Genomic DNA, 20,086 nt, shown 5'->3' with positions numbered 1-20,086 from the left:
GTTCAGAAGGTTAATACTGCTTTTTAAAACAGAGGTGGCAGTTATCGATTAAATCCTAATGGTTTAATGAAAGTGAACTTCACGAAGAACGTTCTTTTCAAGTTAGAGCATTGTCCAAGTGATTTTACTTAGAGAAGTGGAAACCTTCCATTAGATACTAACCTTCAGAAGAGATGAATAGAGTGATTGATAGTACATATACAATATAGGTTGTGCCATTCTACATGAGTAGAGGAAAAAAAGCAGTCTCAAGATATGTATTGATCAAGGAATGCTGAAGTCTCTTTCAGAATAGAGAGCTGCAGATTTCACTGGGGGAAGAATGTTGAATAGCAGGAGCATTCCTGGGGCTGAAAGTAGAGAGGGACAGAGCTGATGTGTGAAATGGGTCTCACAGACTGGGTGGGAGGGGTGGTGTGGTGGAGAGATAGGTGTGTATATATGACAGGAATGCAGTTCTGCATACACTTGTATGAGCTGAGTAAAGCTGTGCTGAGAACTAAGTCTTGCCAAAATGGACAAAAAGTGGGGCCAGTGACACCGTGTTGCCACGTATACCTTAGCTGCCTCCGATCTGCCTTGAACAATTCTAACCCTCTTAGTGCTGTGCTTTGCTAGACCTTTTCTGAGATACAGGCAAGGGAAAACATCTGAAGGAGTGACATGAAAAGCAGATGGGAAACAACATGCAAGTAAAACACAAGCTATTTATGCGTCGCTTACTCCAGACTTAATTCTTTCCAATGCTTCTTGCAATCAGGTCGTGCTGGCCTACCAGTGAGTAGTTAATGATGCACCAGGGTGGAAGAACTGAACTAAGAATAGAAGTGGAAATTAAGCTGGAAAATCTTAAAAATGTAGGCAGCGATTCAAAGGTATTCTTGGAGAAAACCATGATTCAATCAACAGGATAAAGGCAAATGGAAGAAAATGGCTGCTGCGTGCAACGGAACTACTCTGTAGTTGTTTTGTGTGTTTTTTCTTTAATGGACCTTTTTAAAATACAGTTGACAGAGGTCAAGCAAGTATGCTGTCTTGTTCATATAGCTGAAATGCAGGGATTTTTTTCCCTCATCTCCTCATTATCCTTAGTTTCCATCTGTGCTAAAGAAAATGGTTTCCTGACAAGATAATGTTTCTTCTATTATGTCCTGTGCTAAGATGCATAAACTAACTCTTAAAAGTTTATTCTATCTGTTTTTAAAACCATTTTATGACTTGATGATTTTAATAGTATTATTTTGACATTTATTAATAACCATCAGAAATAGGTTTCCATATCTTGTGTATACTTCAGAAAGACTCACTACAAGATAGATGCAAATGCTTGAAAGAAGATATGTAAGAATATTATGTATTCTCTGCCTATATGGATTCTATTTTTAATGCCAGAATTCAGTAAAAAATTCCCATTGTAGAACATGTGTAGAATTATTGGTCTGAGTTTCAGGGTTTGGTGTTTTTTTTGTTGTTTTTTTTTTTTTCTAAGTAGTCCTTAAGCTCTTCTTTCCTCCTTTTGTCTGTGGCAAATTAAGTTGCCATGGAAAAGATGGAGACATGAAACTGTAGCTGGTTTGTCCCCAGCAGAAATCTTGTAGATATGTAGGCTGGGGTTTTGTCAGTGTGAACCATGAGCTTAACCATGGTCATTGCAGGCTTGTGAGTACCAGACTACACTCCGTTAATAAGTGTCTCGTACCGTATCAAGTTTATTTGTGGTGGGATATTTTTTTTGGTGTGTTTTTTTAGCTTTTCAGTGCCAGTAAGTGAATGCACCAGCATGTTAAAATGACGTTAAAAGGAGCTTAATTCCATATCTGTTTGCATCTGAGATTTAGGGAACGCCTGAGAAAACAATTATGTGTATGTAGGAATATGAAGAGTTATTTCCTCAGATTAATGAGTACAATTACCTGTACTCATTTAAACACTTAAATTTTTGATAAGTGGAGTTCATATTAGGAAAAAACTCTTTTCATGGTTAGAAGCTTTTAAGGAAGTTAGATACACTAAAAAAATCAGTTCTTTTTCTTCTCTTAACATTGAAAATGTACCTTTTTACAGGCTTAAACTTCAAAATACATAACTGCCTTTATGTGACAATATGGTTCACACTACAAAAATGAAATTTGTTACCGTGACAATTGCTTTTCATTTAATGCCTCAGGAGAATATTACTTCATGTCGGCAGAAAAAAAATCATCTCGATTCAAAGGAAATTATCATTTGTGCTTGAACATTCATGTGTTTCTCACTAGTAGTTCTAACGTACTAACAGGACCTCGTGAGAGGTGACAAAAGACTGGCTTAAGTAGCAGCCGTACCGCAAGGCTTGTGTGGAACTGCAAGTATGGTAGAAAATTATTGGCAATTGTGCCAGCCAGGAGCACTTCCCCACCCCACCACAGGATGGTAAATCAATGATTACAAAAGATTAAACTGTTCTCAGCACTTCAAGAGCTTTTCTGTTTTGTTTGCAATATTACTTGCTAGGCACTTAGAAGCCATCCTAGACAGCCATCTATGCACCTATACAAACGTGATAGGTGAGGCATTCGTGACTACTTCTCCTTCCTTGAATTCCTTTCTGTACCTAGAGAAATAATCGACTTGAAAGAGTACCCATCTGATTTTCGGAAATTATTTCAGGGTCATGGTTTGTGCAGGTGACAGATGATTGCTGAATATACTTAAAAATAATACTGTAATCTTGCGTTCTGTCATTGAATTCTAGTAGAAATGGGAGAGAAATTGATCTTGTAAATATGAGAGTTGTATCCCAGTGCACGTTAATGCTGTAACTATACTTTATATGCTATAGTGAAAATTAATTGCATAGAAAATATTTCTACTTCCAGCTGTGGATTTTGCATCTCATATTTTCTTTTAGAAAACAAATGGCTAGCCTCATGGCTAATTTTGCATATTAGAATGCTTTCATTCGATGGCAATAGACAAGGAAATTTGTCAGAATGTATTGTTTACAATATCATGATCTTTAGAAAAATACTGAAAGCTTTTTTTGCATGAAAACTGTTACTACAAAGGCTTGTATTTTTGATATTTAGCAGCTTTTGATAGACATAAAATGTGACTCAGAAGAAAAAAGTTTACTCCAGTACTAGAGAACTTATTTTCATAAGTCTTACTGTATCTAGGAAACTGACACTCAGAACAAATTTGTGGAGACATGACGGAGAGTATATCTGCTTTTATTAATTTTAAGTTTGCTGCATATTGCTTATTATGTTAAAATGAGTATGGCTGAAGACCAGGAAGAAAGACTGGCTGTTTGTCTTGTCTCCGTTGGTTAGCACTAGGTCAGGTAGAACAACCTGGAGAGAAAAAAATCCAACAAAACAAACCCCAAACAATGGTGCATGCTCAACCGGGACAACTGTGGGAGTGCCTAGTAAAGGCAAGTCCAGAGGAGAGGAAACAGCAACATAAGACCTATGGCGCAAGCAGGTGTTGGGTAGACTTTGAAGTGAAATGACACAAAGACTCTTCACATTGGGGAACAAAAAGAGTTAGTCTTGGTTTGTTGTGACTCTAAAGGCACCAAAACTAGTGTATTCAGAGCTGTCTTTTAAGTATGGGATCAATTTCGTAAGAAGGATTAGTTTATAAATTCCTTTGTTTTTAATTTGATTCAACTGTGAAGTAAATAGAATTTGTCTCAAACTAGAGTGTTTTATTTTGAGGCTGTTCTGTTAAGATATAAGTTTAGACATGAAATTCCTCAGTATTTTTGGTGTACTCACTGCAAAGGAAACCTGCAGACAAGTGGGCAGCTCGAAGTCTGATTACAGTGGGTTTTCCCTGTCATGGAAAGGATGCCAGTTACTTATTAATTTGGAATCTAGAGCATGAATTGGCACAGATGGAAACAGAGTGCAGGAGGTAATGCTTGGTATATGTGAGCATGTGAGGAAAACGTGTCGCCGCATAAGAGGTGTTAGGAAATTGAGAGTTTAAAGACAGAAGGTAGAAACTCGCAGAGGGTGAACCCGCATGGGAAACAGGTCAGTGTGATTAACAGTATCTTCTGACAAAAACATCTTTTCCAAAAAGCTGAGATCAGGAGGCTGCCCAATTAGAATGCTTGAAAAAAACCCAAAAACTGTTCTATAACTTAATGAATCTTCCAGTCATCTCAGGGAGACCACACTTCGGAGTCACTCAAGTAATTGTCTCCTCCAGCTCTGTGTAGCCTCCGTTTCTGTGGCTGGCCGGACGCTTGGGTTTAGACTAACCCCAGAGGTTGATCTTCACGTTGGGACTCAGTTCTCTGTTTCAGCTGTTGGGAACCAATCGAGTTCTTGAATATATTCAGCCCCTTAGAAGACTGTAGTCTGGAGGGAGAAAGAAGCATATAGTAAGCACTAACATTAGAGAGAAAAATGGAGGAAACTTCTTGTATGAGAGCACTGTACTTGGAGAAGGAGGCAAAATGCATCTGAATTTACTTTTTGAGTTTTTAGTGGAAACGTTAATTTGTACAATTTGAGCAGCTGATAGATGCTCCAGGGCTGGAGGTACTTTCTGCGAACAGAATTTTGGATGTCAGTTATAGAGTCTAAATACTGATTTCTTTTTCTTCTGCAGTGATCTAGAAAAAAATAATATCACAAGAATCACAAAGACAGACTTCACAGGACTGAAGAATCTCCGTGTCTTGTGAGTATAACACAAAACTTGTCTTTTCTTTGCAAGGCTAGTTTAGGATGCTAGTACTAAGAATATCCATAATTCTACAAATCAAATGCTAGCATTGAGATACAAATTGGCAAATTTATCTGAGAGTAACATTGCTATGTTGTCAGGTAGATCATATACGCGTGCGTGTAGATCTATATATTTAAAAGCAGTGGCTGAGGTGATTTTATTGAAAATGTTTCTGAAACAAGAAAGGTATTTATGTTAACAGTAATCAATGAATAAAGTTCAAATTTCTAATTTTACTTTAAAAAAAAATTTGATACCTAGTTCTGTTTATCACGTGCCATTTACATAATAGTGACTACATTCTGTGTGTGTGTGTGCTATCTAGTTCACTAGCAGTATTTTACTGAACTGGTGCACTAAACTCCAAGTTTTGGTGACCAAGACAAAAACCTAATCTTGAGTTGGTCCCAGCGCTGACAGAGACAGGTTGGTTTTACTGCTCTGACTTCTTCTGAAACAAACAGCTATCACAACAAGTCATGTCACCAGCACTCCCTGAAAACTCCTTCCTATAATTCTTAAGGCTGCCCTCTGCAGTCAATGTTTTCCTTCGAGTGTCTTCTAAAAGAAGTTCTTGAAACTGCAAGTGTTGAACTGTTACAGTTCTTTAGTGATAATTCAACCAGCAAATTAGTTGAATCCTGCCAATGCAGACTCAAGTCTTTTCTCCTGATACCTTAACGCTTTTGAACAAGTTGTCATGTACTAAGAAAACATTTCAAATCTATTAGAAGACTTTTAATTCCTGTGGTGTTTCTCTCATCTCTAGCAGTGGAATTGTTTAGATTTTCTTGGCTCCCATCCCAACTGTCAATACCGTTTTGGAAGTCGGAAGTCTAATAAAGTACATGTACTGTACTGTCATTAATGTCAGTAGTTGTTGTGGTTTGGTTGTTTTTTTATGGTGTCAGACATTGCCTAATGCCACTCCAGTCATTTATACCGAATGCTCTTAACATGAAGCAAAATATGCAACTGCCATCTTTGTGTGAGTGTTTTATTCTGTGTTCGTTGTGTAACACATTGGCTCGGCCTTTGAGTAGTGTGGTGTTTGCTGCAGAAGTCATTAGGAATAAAACCAGAATACACCTATTAAAAATAGATGTGTTTTTATATTGGTTTTGTCTTCCAATGTATGAAGACTGTCTGAAACTCAAGACATGCCATTTCATTGTCTGCTAATATACCCATTTTGTTCATTGTTGCATGTTCCTCTATTCTACGTGTTCCTGTCATATCTGTGTCTGCGTTTTTTTCTCTTGTGTGACTGTGCAGCTTTTTTTACTTCGTGCACTTTTGCCCTCTAGAGAAGTCCTTCTGATTTTTGTTATTTTTTTCTTTGCTTTCTCTTATGATCTCTTCATAATTCTGGCTATTCTACATCACTGACACCTTTTTTCCTTTTTTTTTTTTGACCCATATGTGATGGAGATATAGTAGGAAGCACAGAAACATGAAACCTGTCCCAGAATTCCTAGAAAGGTAGTCTAGTCCTGTTTTCAGACATCAGAATGAAAGTAACAAACAAGTGATCTGGAAACTGGTAGAACAGTACAACAGAAAAAAAGCTTCCAGCCTCAAACTGACAACATGTATGCAAAATATTCCTTTGTGCACCTCTTCCTTTTATCCCTTACAACTTCATCTTTTTTCTCTTTCCTCGTGGAGTTTTTCCTCCCCTTCCTTTTAGGAACATGTCTCTCAGGTTCACGTTTGGGTTTTTTTAATTTTGTTTTTTGATCTTCATACGTAGTCTTAGCTGTGGGATACTGTCTTGTCTGTTTTCTCAACTGCTGTCCAATTCAACAGCTCTGAGCATCCTCATGGGATGGAGTGCAGAGTGACTGCTGAGAACAGGCGAGAAGAGTGCTTTTTCACTGCTTAGTCTTGGCTGAGCTTAGACTTACTGTGTGTTGAGTTCTTCCTTTCTGTGTTTTAGTTAAAGCCATGTGAAGTGTTTGGAGAGCCTAGAGATGTAGTCTATGCATCTCAGTGCTCTTACCGAAGCAGAAAATGGATGTGTGCTGGAAAGCAGCACTGAGGGAGGAGTAAGGTCAGCTTAAACAGGACCGTTGGCATCTCTATTTCTTGCCTTCCACTTTGCCTATAAAGAGCATTTCTGCTGTGTAAATTAATAGTTGTTTCCTGCACAGTGTAAATCAAAGAGAAGTCAGTCTCCATTGCTTACAGCTTATCCTTGTCTGAGTCTCAGGGAGTGAGGAAAAGCAGGCTCGGACACAGTGGAGACCTGGGACTTTTCCCATGTGTTTCTGGACGCTGTGGTACAGTGGGACTGCATACCTCTGCCGTGGCTGTGTTTCTGGGGGGCTTGAACCCCTTTGGGTTACTTACGAATGGTTCGCTCTGGGACAAGCCTGAAACCTTTGCAGAACATAAAGGCTGGACAAAAAATGATGTTGTCATGGATTGAGTTCCTGCTATGGGCTGTAGGAGTCAGTTATCTCACTTAACATTATAGAAACTAAGAGTAATGTAACTGAGCATGTAACAGTCAGCCTCTACACCAACACCTTTCTGACTGTTATGGTTTTAAAAGTTTAGGAGCAAAAACATTTACCAAATGTGGCAGTCAGGATGCAATTTTTGAATCGTTTTCCTGTTAGTGACCATGAAACAGTGCTGTTCTGTCTGTATTTTTAAAATAATCTCTAATTATAACTGTTACTCGTACTTCTGTGAAAAGCGATTTTGTAGCATATGGGAAGAGAAGCGAGGAAGCTCTTTTGTTCTGTTGTCTTAAAATTAACTGGTATTTTTGGCATTGCAGACACTTGGAAGAGAATCAGATTAGTGTGATAGAACGTGGAGCGTTTCAGGATCTAAAGCAACTTGAACGACTGTAAGTATCTATATTTATATACCTATGGAAAATCAACAGGTTTTCTACCTCACTGTTAATGGTCATTCATAATATTTCGTAATTATAAAATTAACTTCCTTTAAGAAAAAGAGAGAGATGAGTACCTGCCTAAATTAAAGTATGCTCCTAAACATGATTGAATTTATATTGCATGATAGCTAATACTTGAAATAAAATGTACGATTGTCTGTCAAGGAAATAGTACTGTCAGTGACACCAGAATCTTAACAACGTGATCGAAAGGACATTATCTGGGGGCAACTCTTAAAACTGATAAATAGGGAAAGAAAGATTTGTTTATAATAATTTCATGTTGTTATGTATTTGTATTTATATATATGTGTAAAAATCTATGCTAATGGAAGTTGCAATTGTCTCCTTTGAGAACCACAGTATTTCTAAAACTGTCTTTAGACTTAATTTTCTGCTTAGCTTCGTTTCCTTTGAAGTTGTATAATGCCACTGATACCAGTGGATTCCAGGGTATCATGCTAGACTTAGTGGACAAAAGACCATAGATTTTCTCTGCTTTTGATAACAATTAAATTTTTTTTTTAAAAAAGGTGAATATAAGAGGTCCTTTATTCCAGAATCAGATTTGTAGAAAACTACTGGCCTTCAAGAGTATAAACTTAAATTTCAGAAAATACAGAAGTAATGCCATGTCCAATTGCTACTCGTAGTTGAGTGCACTGATTAGCATTATCATGAAGACAGATTAATTTTGTCGGCTTATGATGGGAGAACAAAATCTCTGTAATAATGAAATACTTCTGGGAATTATTCTTTGTTAGAGGTAGGTGACTAGAACCAAATTGCATGCTGGTTTGGAATGCCCATTTGTGAAGTGAAGAAGCAGTTTTTTTATACCTGATGGTTAGCTCAGTTATCTGCAAGGCATTTGTTGTAGGACTTGGTATTTTCTAATTGATGTTTTCTAAAGCAGCTTTTAAGAGTAAAGTTCTTGCTAGCAACTGTTCCAGAGAAGTTGAGTATTGAGCTTATGCTGTACTAAAACTGTTTCAGATGATCTCAGGATTAGATTTGCATTTAAGTTGTGTCGTGGTTTAAGCCCAGTGGGCAGCTAAGCACCATGGAGCTGCTGGCTCACTGCCCTCACAGTGCGATGGGGGAGAGAATCGAAAGCGTAAACGTGAGAAAACTCGTGGTTTGAGAAAAAGACAGTTTGAGAGGTAAAGCAAAAGCCGCATACACAAACAAAGCAAAACAAGGAATTCATTCCCGGCTTCCCATGGGCAGGGAGGTGTTCAGCCATCCCCAGGAAAGTAGGGCTCCATCACATGTAGTGGTTGACTTGGGAAGACAAATGTCATCACTCTGAATGTCCACCCCTTTTTCTGTCTTCCCCCAGCTGTATACACTGAGCATGACATAATACGGTGTGGAATATCCCTGTGGTCAGTTGGGGTCAGCTGTCCCAGCTGTGTCCCCTCCCAGCTCCCTGTGCACCCCCAGCCTGCTTGCTGGTGGGGTGGGGTGGGAAGCAGAAAACGCCTCGGTTCTGTTGAAGCACCTCAGCAATAATGAAACATCCCTGTGCTATCAACACTGTTTCCAGCACAAATCCAAAACACAGCCCCATCCGAGCTACTGTGAAGAAAATTAACTCTATCCCTGCCAAAACCAGCACAAGTTGTTTAACTAATATGCTTAACTTTTAAAATTAATTTACTCAGGATTTATGTGTTGAATTACAAAGCTCCATTTACGGCAATAAGGGATATTAGTTTTAAATTCTGATTAAAATGCATTTTTAACTATAATTACTTAGAAAGCACTTTCAAGACAAGAGTTTTGCCATAGTTGATTTATTTCATGTTTCCTGGGCAGTAAAAAATAATGACCAGCTTAATTTTGGAAAATTAAGCATAGCCTAACACTGTAGAAAACAGTTTGTTCATGTTGAAGCTCATCTTTGAGTTAGTACCCTAACAGTTAAGTCCTAGTTTTAAGCTTATATTATATATATCTGTGCATATTTATATGTGTATGTAAGATAAACCTTTTTCATATCTGCATTTAAATACAGATAGCTTTAGTTAAACTACAAAATGAGTTTTGAAAAAATTCTGGGAGAAGGGCTAGCTATTAGTATCCAGAAATCAAAGAATCATAGAATGGTTTGGGTTGGAAGGGACCTCAAAGATCATCTAGTTCCAACCCCCCTGCCATGGGCAGGGACACCCTCCACTACACCAGGTTGCCCAAAGCCTCATCCAGCCTGGCCTTGAACACTTCCAGGGATGGGGCAGCCACAGCTTCTCTGGGCAACCAATGATACTCAAGTGTTGCCTTAATGTGTTGTTTTCCTGTAAAGCTTGCGTTGTTAGCAGATGAAAAGAATGTACTTTGTGAAACCACAAGCTAGAAAATGTGATAGCTTTAATAATGTCGAAGTATGTGATGTTTGAAAGTACTTTTTTCCCCCTTTTCCCCGCTCCCCCACTGTGCGAACTCTTAGCCTGGCCTGTTAAATATATTGCATCTCTGCTTCTCTTTCAGGATGGCTTGTCATTAAAATATTTCCTAAATGAATGTAGTAGGAAAGGGAGGCTTGGAAACTTGCAACTTTTTGGTATTTTAGCTTAAATCATTTTTAGGATAAAACTATAAATTTGACTTTCTTTTTGTTTTTGCGATGAGTAAGTAGGCTTTGGAGAATGAAATGTGGAAAGTTTGGCGTAACTTATAAAGGCTAAATTGCAACACTTGAGGTAATATTAAAGCTATTTTATTAAGTATTGTCAAACATTGCAAAATGTTAATGAAGAAAGTATGATGGTTGAATTTAAAAAAACTTGGCTTTTTTCCATTTAATTTCTTTCAAATAACAAATAAAAATTGCTTATATTGCTTCAATGTTGGAATAATATGCTGTTTTGATCTATTGAAGTGGATGCAAAAGTAGTCATCAAATTCTCTTTAAACAAAGCAGCTGCATTGGGTCAGACTTTAAAAAACGGGAGTGATTTCTATTCCTGGCAAAATACCATCCATAAAGGTCTTTTGTTTAAAGTAACAGTGGAACTGTATTGTTCCACTCCCCACCCCATGGTAGTCGTTCAAAGGACATAACCTTAGGTGATTATTATTTTAGCTCAATATAATTTTTTCCTTTATCTGGATATTGAAGCAAATCCATCGTTACCAACTGAGTAAATTAGCAGAATTTTCTTTGTCATGTCTGCATAACATTCTAAATTTTAAACAAAATGTCTGTAGAGCTGTTAGCCACTGCTGTCAAAACACCATGATGGTGGCTCTCCAGTTATTTGGATTTTACTCTGGGTTGGGTTTTTTGGTTTGGATTTTCTTGGTTTTTTGGTTTTGTAGGAGATTAATGCTCACAATACCAATGGAGCATCTAAAGGCATTATTTAGATATAGGGCAGAATATTGTCAAAATTGTACATTAGCTTAATGAAGTCTGCAATATCAGTAGAAGGAAGCACACAGTGCAAGGCTTGGTAAAATGACTGACAGTCCCAAACTGAGAAATGAAGTGATGTGGAAGGTAGAATCTACTTTGGCATGTTTTTACTCAACTTTCCAAACACGCAGGAATTTTAACCATTGCGTCTTAGCAAAATTCAGTGTTTTTTAGGATAAGTCGTTCTTCTGAGTCCTAAGATTCAGAATTCTCGAGAATATCCAGTGGCACTCATTGTAGTGGAAAACCAGAAATGTTTCTAGTGGGTTTATTCCATTAAGTTTCTATAGTTTTATTCTAAAACATAAAGATTAGTGGTGAGGTAGTTTATCGTAGAACATCAAGCAGTTAAGGGGCATCATTAATAGATATAATCGGTACATACAGCTTACTACTAGTTGCACTGTTGAGCCTCAGAAAAGCCAACAGTGCTCTTGGGCGGTGTAATACTGAAGTGGAGAAGCTGTAAAGCTTGCAGAGCCTCCGTGTCAACGTGGCTTGTATGGCTGAGGTTCCAGAACAGCTTCACTATGCCTCCTTCCAGGCTCGTTAGCTTCTCTAGCTATCACCTTTCCTTTGGCTCCAAACCCTTGTTTTCCGAAAATACTACAAATTGATGTTGAATAACAGCCTCTGCAAGGCACATCTATGCATCTGTTCCTTCAGTGGTTAAGAAACTGTGGAAATGTTCTGCTAAAACTTGAAAGTGCCAGTTGTAAATTTTGATAGTCTGCCCTCCTTACCAGTAGCAGGGCAGCAATCTTAGAACAAGACCTGTGCCTGCTGGTGCATGGAAGGTTTCAGAAACTGTAGGTGTTTTTTTTCTAATTCCCTTCTCCATTTTTTTCCTAATAGTTAGCAGTAAAAGGCCTGACTTTGATCATCTTTCCTGGTTTTGTTTTCTCTGGTTCGAAGCAGCGTGGATAATTCCCATGCAAACACAGTGCTATACTGGCACAATATGTTAACCCGAATTTATTTTGAATTTTAGCATTTCAGCTGTATGCTTTGCTATTAACACAGTGTATGATTTTAAGATAGAATGATTGTGAAATTGCATATGCAAAGAGGATCAAGAATAAAGAGGCATACTGGTGGGCCTAAAAGATGAACTGAGATTTCTTCCAGAGCCAGATGTATGTCATAGATTTATGTGAAAAATGAGAGAGGATATAAGACACCAACTGATCCTGACTTTTCCACGGCCAACTGCCAGAAATTGTCACGTAGCTGTATTATCTTCAAAAGATTGGACTTTGGCTGATGGCAGGTTCTTTCTACTCAAATTAGTGTCTTTAGCTAGCATAAAAGATCTGAACATCTGAAAACACTAAAAATGTGTTTTTGTTGTTTAAGGGAGGAGAAAAAAATGTAAAAGCATGGCCAAATCAAATCTTTTCAAAGTTGGGAAAAATAATTATCATTAAAGGAAAAAAAAGCAAAAGCTAGAATGCAGGCTTTAACCCTAGTGTATACGTGTATGGTTACGGTTTTTGTTTTGTGCGTGGTAAGACAGAGGTCAAAATGCAAATTATATTGGACCTTTAACTGCAGGGATGCTACTGTGCATTGAGTCTTTGTAAGAAGCTTCCTAAATGCTTGATTAAGGTATTAAAGTATATTTATTTGGTGTAGTGTACTGTAAAATTGCTATTAGTGACCAAAGATGCTAACGAGAAGAATGAATTGTTATGTGATGCTTCACAATCTGGATTTCATAAATTGAGATTGAACAGGCTTTAAATAAATCATGTAATACAAAAAGCATCTTCCATAATTAACATGCTGAGTGGAAAGATTGCTAAGTGCTTCAGAGTAGCGGGCAAAATAATAAAAGCATTGGACAGCTCTTTGCTGTTGTAAACAAAAGCTTATTGCAAATCTTTGGCAGCATGGAGAAATCTATAGTGTTTATACAAGGCTTGCAGTGTGTGCAGTTTAGATGTTTTTCTGGAACTGCATATGCTACACTTATTTATGAAGCCATATGGATTTGTAAATATGTAAGACAGTTTGAATGTAACCTTTCAGAAAAGGGCTTTATTGTTTTGTGTCTCCATTTCCTTGTGTCATTGTGGATAATGTATCTAATTTGAATTCAGTGATTATAAAATACTTTTCTGGAAATTCTGGAGGACAAAGACTCACTAAAATGGATCTGGAGCTGTGGTCTGGTATTTATTCAATTTTATTACTTGAATTCTTCCCTCTTCCTTCTCAAACTACCACTCCTAAGTTGGTGCAATACTAGGTTTGCTGCCAAACTCCCCAGGAACAGGTGATGCTCTAGCAGGGAGAAATGACAACCTTTTGCCTGTATTCTGGTCCCCAGACAGCTCTTTACACTTGACCTTTTCCCTCTAAGGAGGGTTGTGCTTGGTGAGTGGAGGCTGCTAGAGGCATCTTGAAGCTATGGTGTCTTTGCATTTGGGATGGATGGATTTCTTTGCATTCATACCATAGATGCTCACATCCCCCATTGACTTCTGAGGAACTGAGTGTAGCGTATGTCAGTTGATCTTTCATACTGGGCAGAATTACTGCTGCAACATCCCACTTCAGTGAACCTGTGCTGTCTAATCCCAGATCACAGTCTGAGTGACAATGAAGTAATCTTTTGTAAGTAGGGAAACCAGTTGTAAACTTAACCACTCTTTGTGAGAGCTGGCAAAGAATATGAAAAACTGAAGTTTGGTGTGTGACACTTTCAGGTGTGTTCTTGTTCTCCTGATTTAAAGAACAAACTACTGCTTAGTTCTTGAACTGCCTGCACCTGCGTGCTGGCGATATGAAGCTCCTTGCTGCATTGGCTGATGCCTGCAAGTTCAGGTAATGTTTATTGATGTTGATTAATATTTTATTTTGTTAATAATGTTTGTCCCATATCTTTTGAGAAATTATTCCTTTTTTTTTTTGAAAAAGAAGAATCCTATAACCAACATCTGAAAAAGCACTCTCTCTTACCTTGTGTTTTCAAGAAAAGTTTAGCATTGCCTTTCAAACAAGTGTCTGTGTGACAGTTTACATTGTGACAAATCCAACGCGATGAGCTCAGGATGTTTTGGGTGTGAGTATCTGAAGGGATGCTATTGTTTTTATTCCTGGATGCCAATGGGACAATCATGCAGAATGGAGCATGCTGTACTGCAGAATCTTCCTAGTATCATTTGAGTCACCTCCATTGCCTTTTTACTCTTTGATTTGGCCCAAGGCTTTCCTCTCAGAAAATGTCTCTGAAAAATACCTGAGAAAATTATGAATTTATTTGGAGTGACTGTTTAGTTTAACTTGTGTGGGTACAGCCTTAATACTTTTTTCAAAAATTGTGTTGTTTTGAAGCATGGGTCGTCTTTTTCAATTGGCCGTAACGTAGTTTTTACTGCTTAAGTGAGGACCACATTACTGTAAGTACTTCATCTGCATCATTTTCTGACCCTGATAGCAACAGAGTAGCAGCAACACCCTCATATAGGAGCTTTAAGTTCATGAGTTCCTACATCAACTTATTGCACAAAAAAGGTTCCACACTTTGATCCTGCTTCTGACTCAGAACCAGAAGTCTGGAGGAAGACTAAATCTTCTCTACGCCATTTGTACTATGGAGAAGTATGTGCTTCCTCTTTCTACAGTGTACAGGAAATCGTACTCCCTGTCTCTATCTTTTGTCTTGGCGTCAGAGAATGGCTGTCCCAAAGCCACATCACGGGAGTTGTGTTTGAGTTTGTCATGTGTGGCAGAAGCCAAGGAAAAGCTCTTGGTTACTACTGTCCATGTGAAGAAAAAAAATTGAGTCTCTAAGTGTTCACGTGTTGAGGCTGTGTGCAAGTTCATCACAGCGATATGTTGTATCTTCTGTGGCATCATACAGTTCTTTGGGCATCTGCACGAGAGGTGTCTTCTTGGGTTTCTTTTCTGCACTTGGATTACTACAGGTTTTGCTGGTCTCTGTCATTACTTCTGCTTTCTCGTTATTCCACTGTGTTTATTGCACCATGCAGTGCTAGTCTGAGTGCTGTCATCTCCTACCTCGTGCCATCCTCTTTTGGTGCACTGTGAAAACAGAGTAATTTGTTGTTTCCCACACAGCCTCTCTCTTACTGAAGAGCTGTTCTGCTGTCTTTTGTGTGTAGGTGGTCTTCACCAATGCTTTTCCTTTCTTCCAAGGGGAAAGAGTTGTCTCCGTGTGCTCGTGAGCTGGGTAACTTTAAACCTGGGATGTTTATGACTCGTTCTTGGAGCTGACAGTCTCTTCTCTGAATATAATCTTGATGTTCTCCATTAAATTTTTGTAATTACAGGTAGGTAGATTGACCAGTCCTCCAAACCATAGGTATTGTTTCCAGCCAGATAAAACATTTTGGAACTGGCTTGACCCAATTGACTGACTAAACTGTGAGCCAGAGCTCAAGCCTTGTCCCTTCCTTCTTAAAGAGCAACTTGTATGAATTTGCCTCTCGTGCTGTTGGAGTTATCTGTAAAATAATCTGCATGATAAAGATTATTTTTGTTAGCAGATTGGCTGAGATCCAAGCCACTCCATCTTGCATCACCCTTATATTGCCTTCCAGAAAACTGCTTCATGGGCAGTTTTAATCCAAATGCTGGCTCTGAAGAATTGTAGAAGCACCTTATGAGATTAAGTGACTGTGAAATAACACAGTAGATACAATTCAGGGTTGAAGAACAGGGAAATGGGGAGGGGAGGCAGAAATAGGGAAATGCTAAAATGTTGGAGCTCATAAAAGACTAAAATAGATGTTCACAGGTGGTCATCAGAAGTCTAGCTGTGTTAGCGGAAGAGAGATCCACTGAGGGCCACTAAACATGCAAAATCTTCACCCTGCTAAGAAGTCTTACTGAAAAAAGTTAAAAGGTATCAAAGCTAGTAGAGATGTCATACAAGCTTGCCTTGTGCTTATGCCTCTGTAGGCATCCCCATATTGCCTCTGTTGGAAACAGGATACTGATCTAGGTGCACTATAAATTGGTTCCAGTACTGGATGGTTTCTGACTTTGTTTGTTGCAAGAAACTAAACTGCTTATTATCTTTCCAAAATTGTATTCTTCTTCTACTGAATAGCTGCCTACAATTTAGACATGATGTTCTTTTCAGGTAGAGGGTTGAGGCACTTTGGAAAATTCCACTGCTTTTTAATGTCTAAAGCAGAAGCATTTCATGGACTTCTGTCTACTCTTCACCCCACTGAGAAGCTCATGCTGAATATCTGACTTGAATAGAGTGATGTCAAGTCAGTAAGGAATCTCTGTTTCCTGTTTGATCTCCTTAACAAAAACCCCCAAATCAGTAGCTTCTCCGAGAAATGTGAATGATAATGAGAAGAAAGTAAAAAATTTTATTCATGAGATATGATGGACACAGCTATACAAGATGCAAATAGTTGATTACTTAGCTCTGTGGTTGATACTTCAGTTCACATTCAGAAGCACACAGGACAGAACCAGTAGTAAAAATGTGGTAGTTCTTGGTATATATATGGTGTATGCGTCTACAAATAAAAATTAAAATAGTACAATGGATTTTGACAGCTTGAACGTGAATGGTACACTTCAGTAAATCATTGGGGAGGAATGCAAGTACTGTATTGTATCAAGTCACATCTTGGCTCAAACTGACAGCTCATCTTTATTAATTATTGGAAGGAAAGAAGAAAGCTCATTAATTTTTTATTGCTTTTGATTTAGCTTTATGTACTGCTCTTGGCTCAAACAGCCAAAATAAATGTTCCCTAAATACAGCTTACATAATTCATTTATCTGTCAATACTGTACGCTGACTACTCTGGAAGATTTCACTGAAATTTATTTTTTTTACTCAACTGTCAGTAATTTAGAGTGATGTTAGTCATTTGTGTGAATGACATGCTAGATATGGTCAGGAAAGTGTTTTGTGGTGAGTGTTTTCTTTTTTTTTTAAAAGAACTCTGCTGTTCCCACTATTCAAATATACAGTCAATATAAAATTGTTGTGGGATGAGGGGAATTTTCAACTATTAGTCCAAAAAGTTGTTCTTGTTGGAAAGGAATGTTAAAAGATCTCCGAGAGTACATACATTTCCATATAGAGTCAAGCTTCTCACAACAGTTAAGGACTGAAGAAAATACTCAAGTATGGCCCATTTCATGCAGATACCCAGTTCATATAGTGAACGATGTACTCTATCACTTTCATTAAATTTTCAGGAAAACGTTATTTTGTTTTGGCTATTGTAGAATGATGTTGTCCAGTAATGATACATATTCCATATGTAGTGTGAATAGTAAATGCACATCCCAAAATGAAGTGTCCGTAAAGCTTGAAGATCATCTTAACATTTTTGAAGTCCAAAATATGTGAATTTCCTTTTGAATTTGGTTGATTTCATATCTAGTGCAACTTTTTAGCCTTTCCTTGAGAATCCTTTGCTGTTAACTGTTACATTGTAGTCCAGCTGTGTGTGATGTTCATTGCTATGGTCTTGGTCCATTAAAGCTTTTTAACAATTAGCAGTTGGCCACTTTAGATGCCAGAGCAACTTTCTAAAAAAAACTGTCTAGTCCCAAGTGCGAGACAGGACAATGCATGTTCAAAAAAATGTATTTTTGTAACAAAAAGTGTACCTGCAGGTTTGGTCAGTAGTTATTCATAAGAACTTATTGAGTTTTCTTCAATAGATGTATCAGAGGACTGAGGTATCACTAACTTTGAAACAAAAGAATTTACGCTGTTTTTCGGAAAGACAAAAGAGAAAGTTGTTTTGGGGCAAGCTACTAACACCCTAAGAATGTTATGTTCAAGATTAAAACTTGATATTATATAGTATAATTGTACATCATAGTGAACATACGATATATATTCATGCTTCTGTTATGTCCATGTCTCAGTATCTCAAGATTAATTAGTGTTGACCTTCTCATGTCAATAGTGACTTACAGGTAAAACTCGGGGTTTGTTTGGAAACACAGGGGTTCAGGTGTAAGTATAGATCACTAGTGTAGGTGTAGTATGACTGTGGTGGAAAAAATAAGCATGAAACAACTCATAGAAGCCAAAACTAGTAATTCTGAGATGCTCAGTTTGCATTTTGCCTGTGCATAAAGTCAGTCTCCTGTTTAGTGACTTAGTGAAGCTGACTGCATTTCTATTGCCAAGTATTTAAGTAGTTTGAGCCACACTGTGAAAAGGTCAGCTAATTTTTATAAACATCGCTGGAAACATGACTCTTATGGAAGAGTGAGAAAAGCTTTAACATGAAAAAATGTATTTGGGGCTTTTTCGGATGCATGCTTTGTCATTCTGTGGGCATTGCATACTTGAAAAGCAGTAGTGCTTGGCTACGTAACATACTCTGAACATGGTATTGCTTGGATGAGAGCCATCTGCTATTTGAACCTTGATGTTAGATTTTCTCCTTTCTTTAAAGCAGATAACTTTAGCTTTTACTGTAATTAGTCAAGCATTATTTCAAGCATTGAAATATGTGTAATTGCCTTTGTACGCAGATGAACTGTTGTTTGATGTGCATACAGGTTGTACGCTTGGAAATAGTTTGTTTCTTATGATCATTTGAGAAAAAAGTGAAAATTACCTTGTCCTTTTCTGTTAATCTAATAAAAATATGGCAGACTGTCAATTTGCCACAAAATCCTGTGGTTGCTGCACTTGAAGTTTCAAAACTGAAAAAGTAGTTGCAGATTAATTCAGGAAAGAAATTCACGGACAACTTGGTAAAACTTGCTCCATGTCTATCAACAGTAGATTTGATAATGTGTGTGTCCTTGCACATCAGAAAGGCACTTTTTTTGAACTGTAGTTGATGTGAGTGGCGCAAATATACTTCAACAGCAGCAACTTCATCCTGTGCCTTCCACTAGTGATAACTGCCTTGCATGGGCTAGATCTTGTTCACACAATCTGGAAATAAATGGAAAAAACAGGTAAAAAGGGACAAGTGTATGGATTGATTATTTGTGAGTCCTGCACTACGTGCTGCTGAACACAGGTGTGTACCTTTCCTGAAAAATTTGTGGTTTTACTGGACCATTTATCTTTAGCAAAAATTTTCTTAAGCCTGTGATAGTGATAAACTAGTTCGAAGATGAATCCTTCCCGATCTCTCTTGTCTGTAAGTCAAGTGAACAAGAACTGTACTGCTTTGTGTTTATTTTTATGGGACCGTTGTTGGAATAAATTTTTGTATGATACAGTGTCTGTCACCTTTTTCAGTGAATAAAGTAGTGATGAGAAGCCATTTATAACAATTCTTTGAAGATGTGTAGATTTGTAGATGTGTAGTGGTTTATATCTTCTAATGGGGTGTACACATTTGGGAAAATGATAGTTCCCGATAAGTGTGTTTATGTAGCGTGGGCTCCTAGAGGGCACGGATAGCCTCAGATGTCAGAGTTGACTATGTCTGGCTGTAGCACATAATTATGTAGTCACAGATTACTCAGCCATTGCGGGACAGCCAAATTTTTTTTTATTTCTGATGCAAGAGTGAACCTTTTATTTATATTCTAAACGTTTTAAAAAAAATAAATTGGCACCTCTTTTCTTAAGGAAGCCATTAGCAGCTCTGTCAATAGGTCTGCACAGGAGAAATCCAAACACGGGAAAAGTGCAAGAGAGGCAAAGGGCAGCTCCAAGAAAGCAGGATGCATGCTTCAGTGACTTGGTTTTGGTTTGCCTTAGTACATCTAACCAGGGCTACAAAACAAAGAGGTTTATTTTAACAATATGATAATAAACGAGCCTGGTTTCATCAAAAACATTTTCACAGTAGGTCACTGACCTGTAAGAACTCATGGAAAAACAAATTTGGGTCTCATTTATGTAGACAAGAGGTTCTGTAACCACAGGGTTCTTAAGCTTCTGAAAGCGATGGTTACAAAGCAAATGGAATAACAACACTTTTATTACAATGTAACCGTAATTCAGTTGGAACAGCTGATCAGCATTGAACATTCCAACAGAGGTTTTAAACATTATTCTTTTCTGTGGCTTGTTTGTCTGATCTTAGCGGTTT

The 20,086-nt window shown here is 37.8% G+C and overlaps 1 protein-coding gene across 1 annotated transcript in view; it reads left to right on the top strand.

Moving 5' to 3' along the window:
- The window catches only part of SLIT3 (slit guidance ligand 3), a 526,008-nt gene that overhangs the window by 22,121 nt on the left and 483,801 nt on the right, over nt 1-20,086 (top strand). Inside the window, exons 2-3 of the mRNA XM_086621882.1 lie at nt 4,609-4,680; nt 7,517-7,588. Coding sequence (XP_086478008.1) covers nt 4,609-4,680; nt 7,517-7,588 — 144 coding nt within the window. The remainder of the gene's footprint in view (nt 1-4,608; nt 4,681-7,516; nt 7,589-20,086) is intronic.

The sequence above is a fragment of the Tauraco erythrolophus genome, chromosome 16, assembly GCF_009769465.1.
Source record: "Tauraco erythrolophus isolate bTauEry1 chromosome 16, bTauEry1.pri, whole genome shotgun sequence".
NCBI classification, from domain to species: Eukaryota; Metazoa; Chordata; class Aves; order Musophagiformes; family Musophagidae; genus Tauraco; species Tauraco erythrolophus.
The sequence above is the reverse complement of the archived record's forward strand: the minus strand, read 5'-3'. Positions and strand labels throughout refer to the sequence as shown.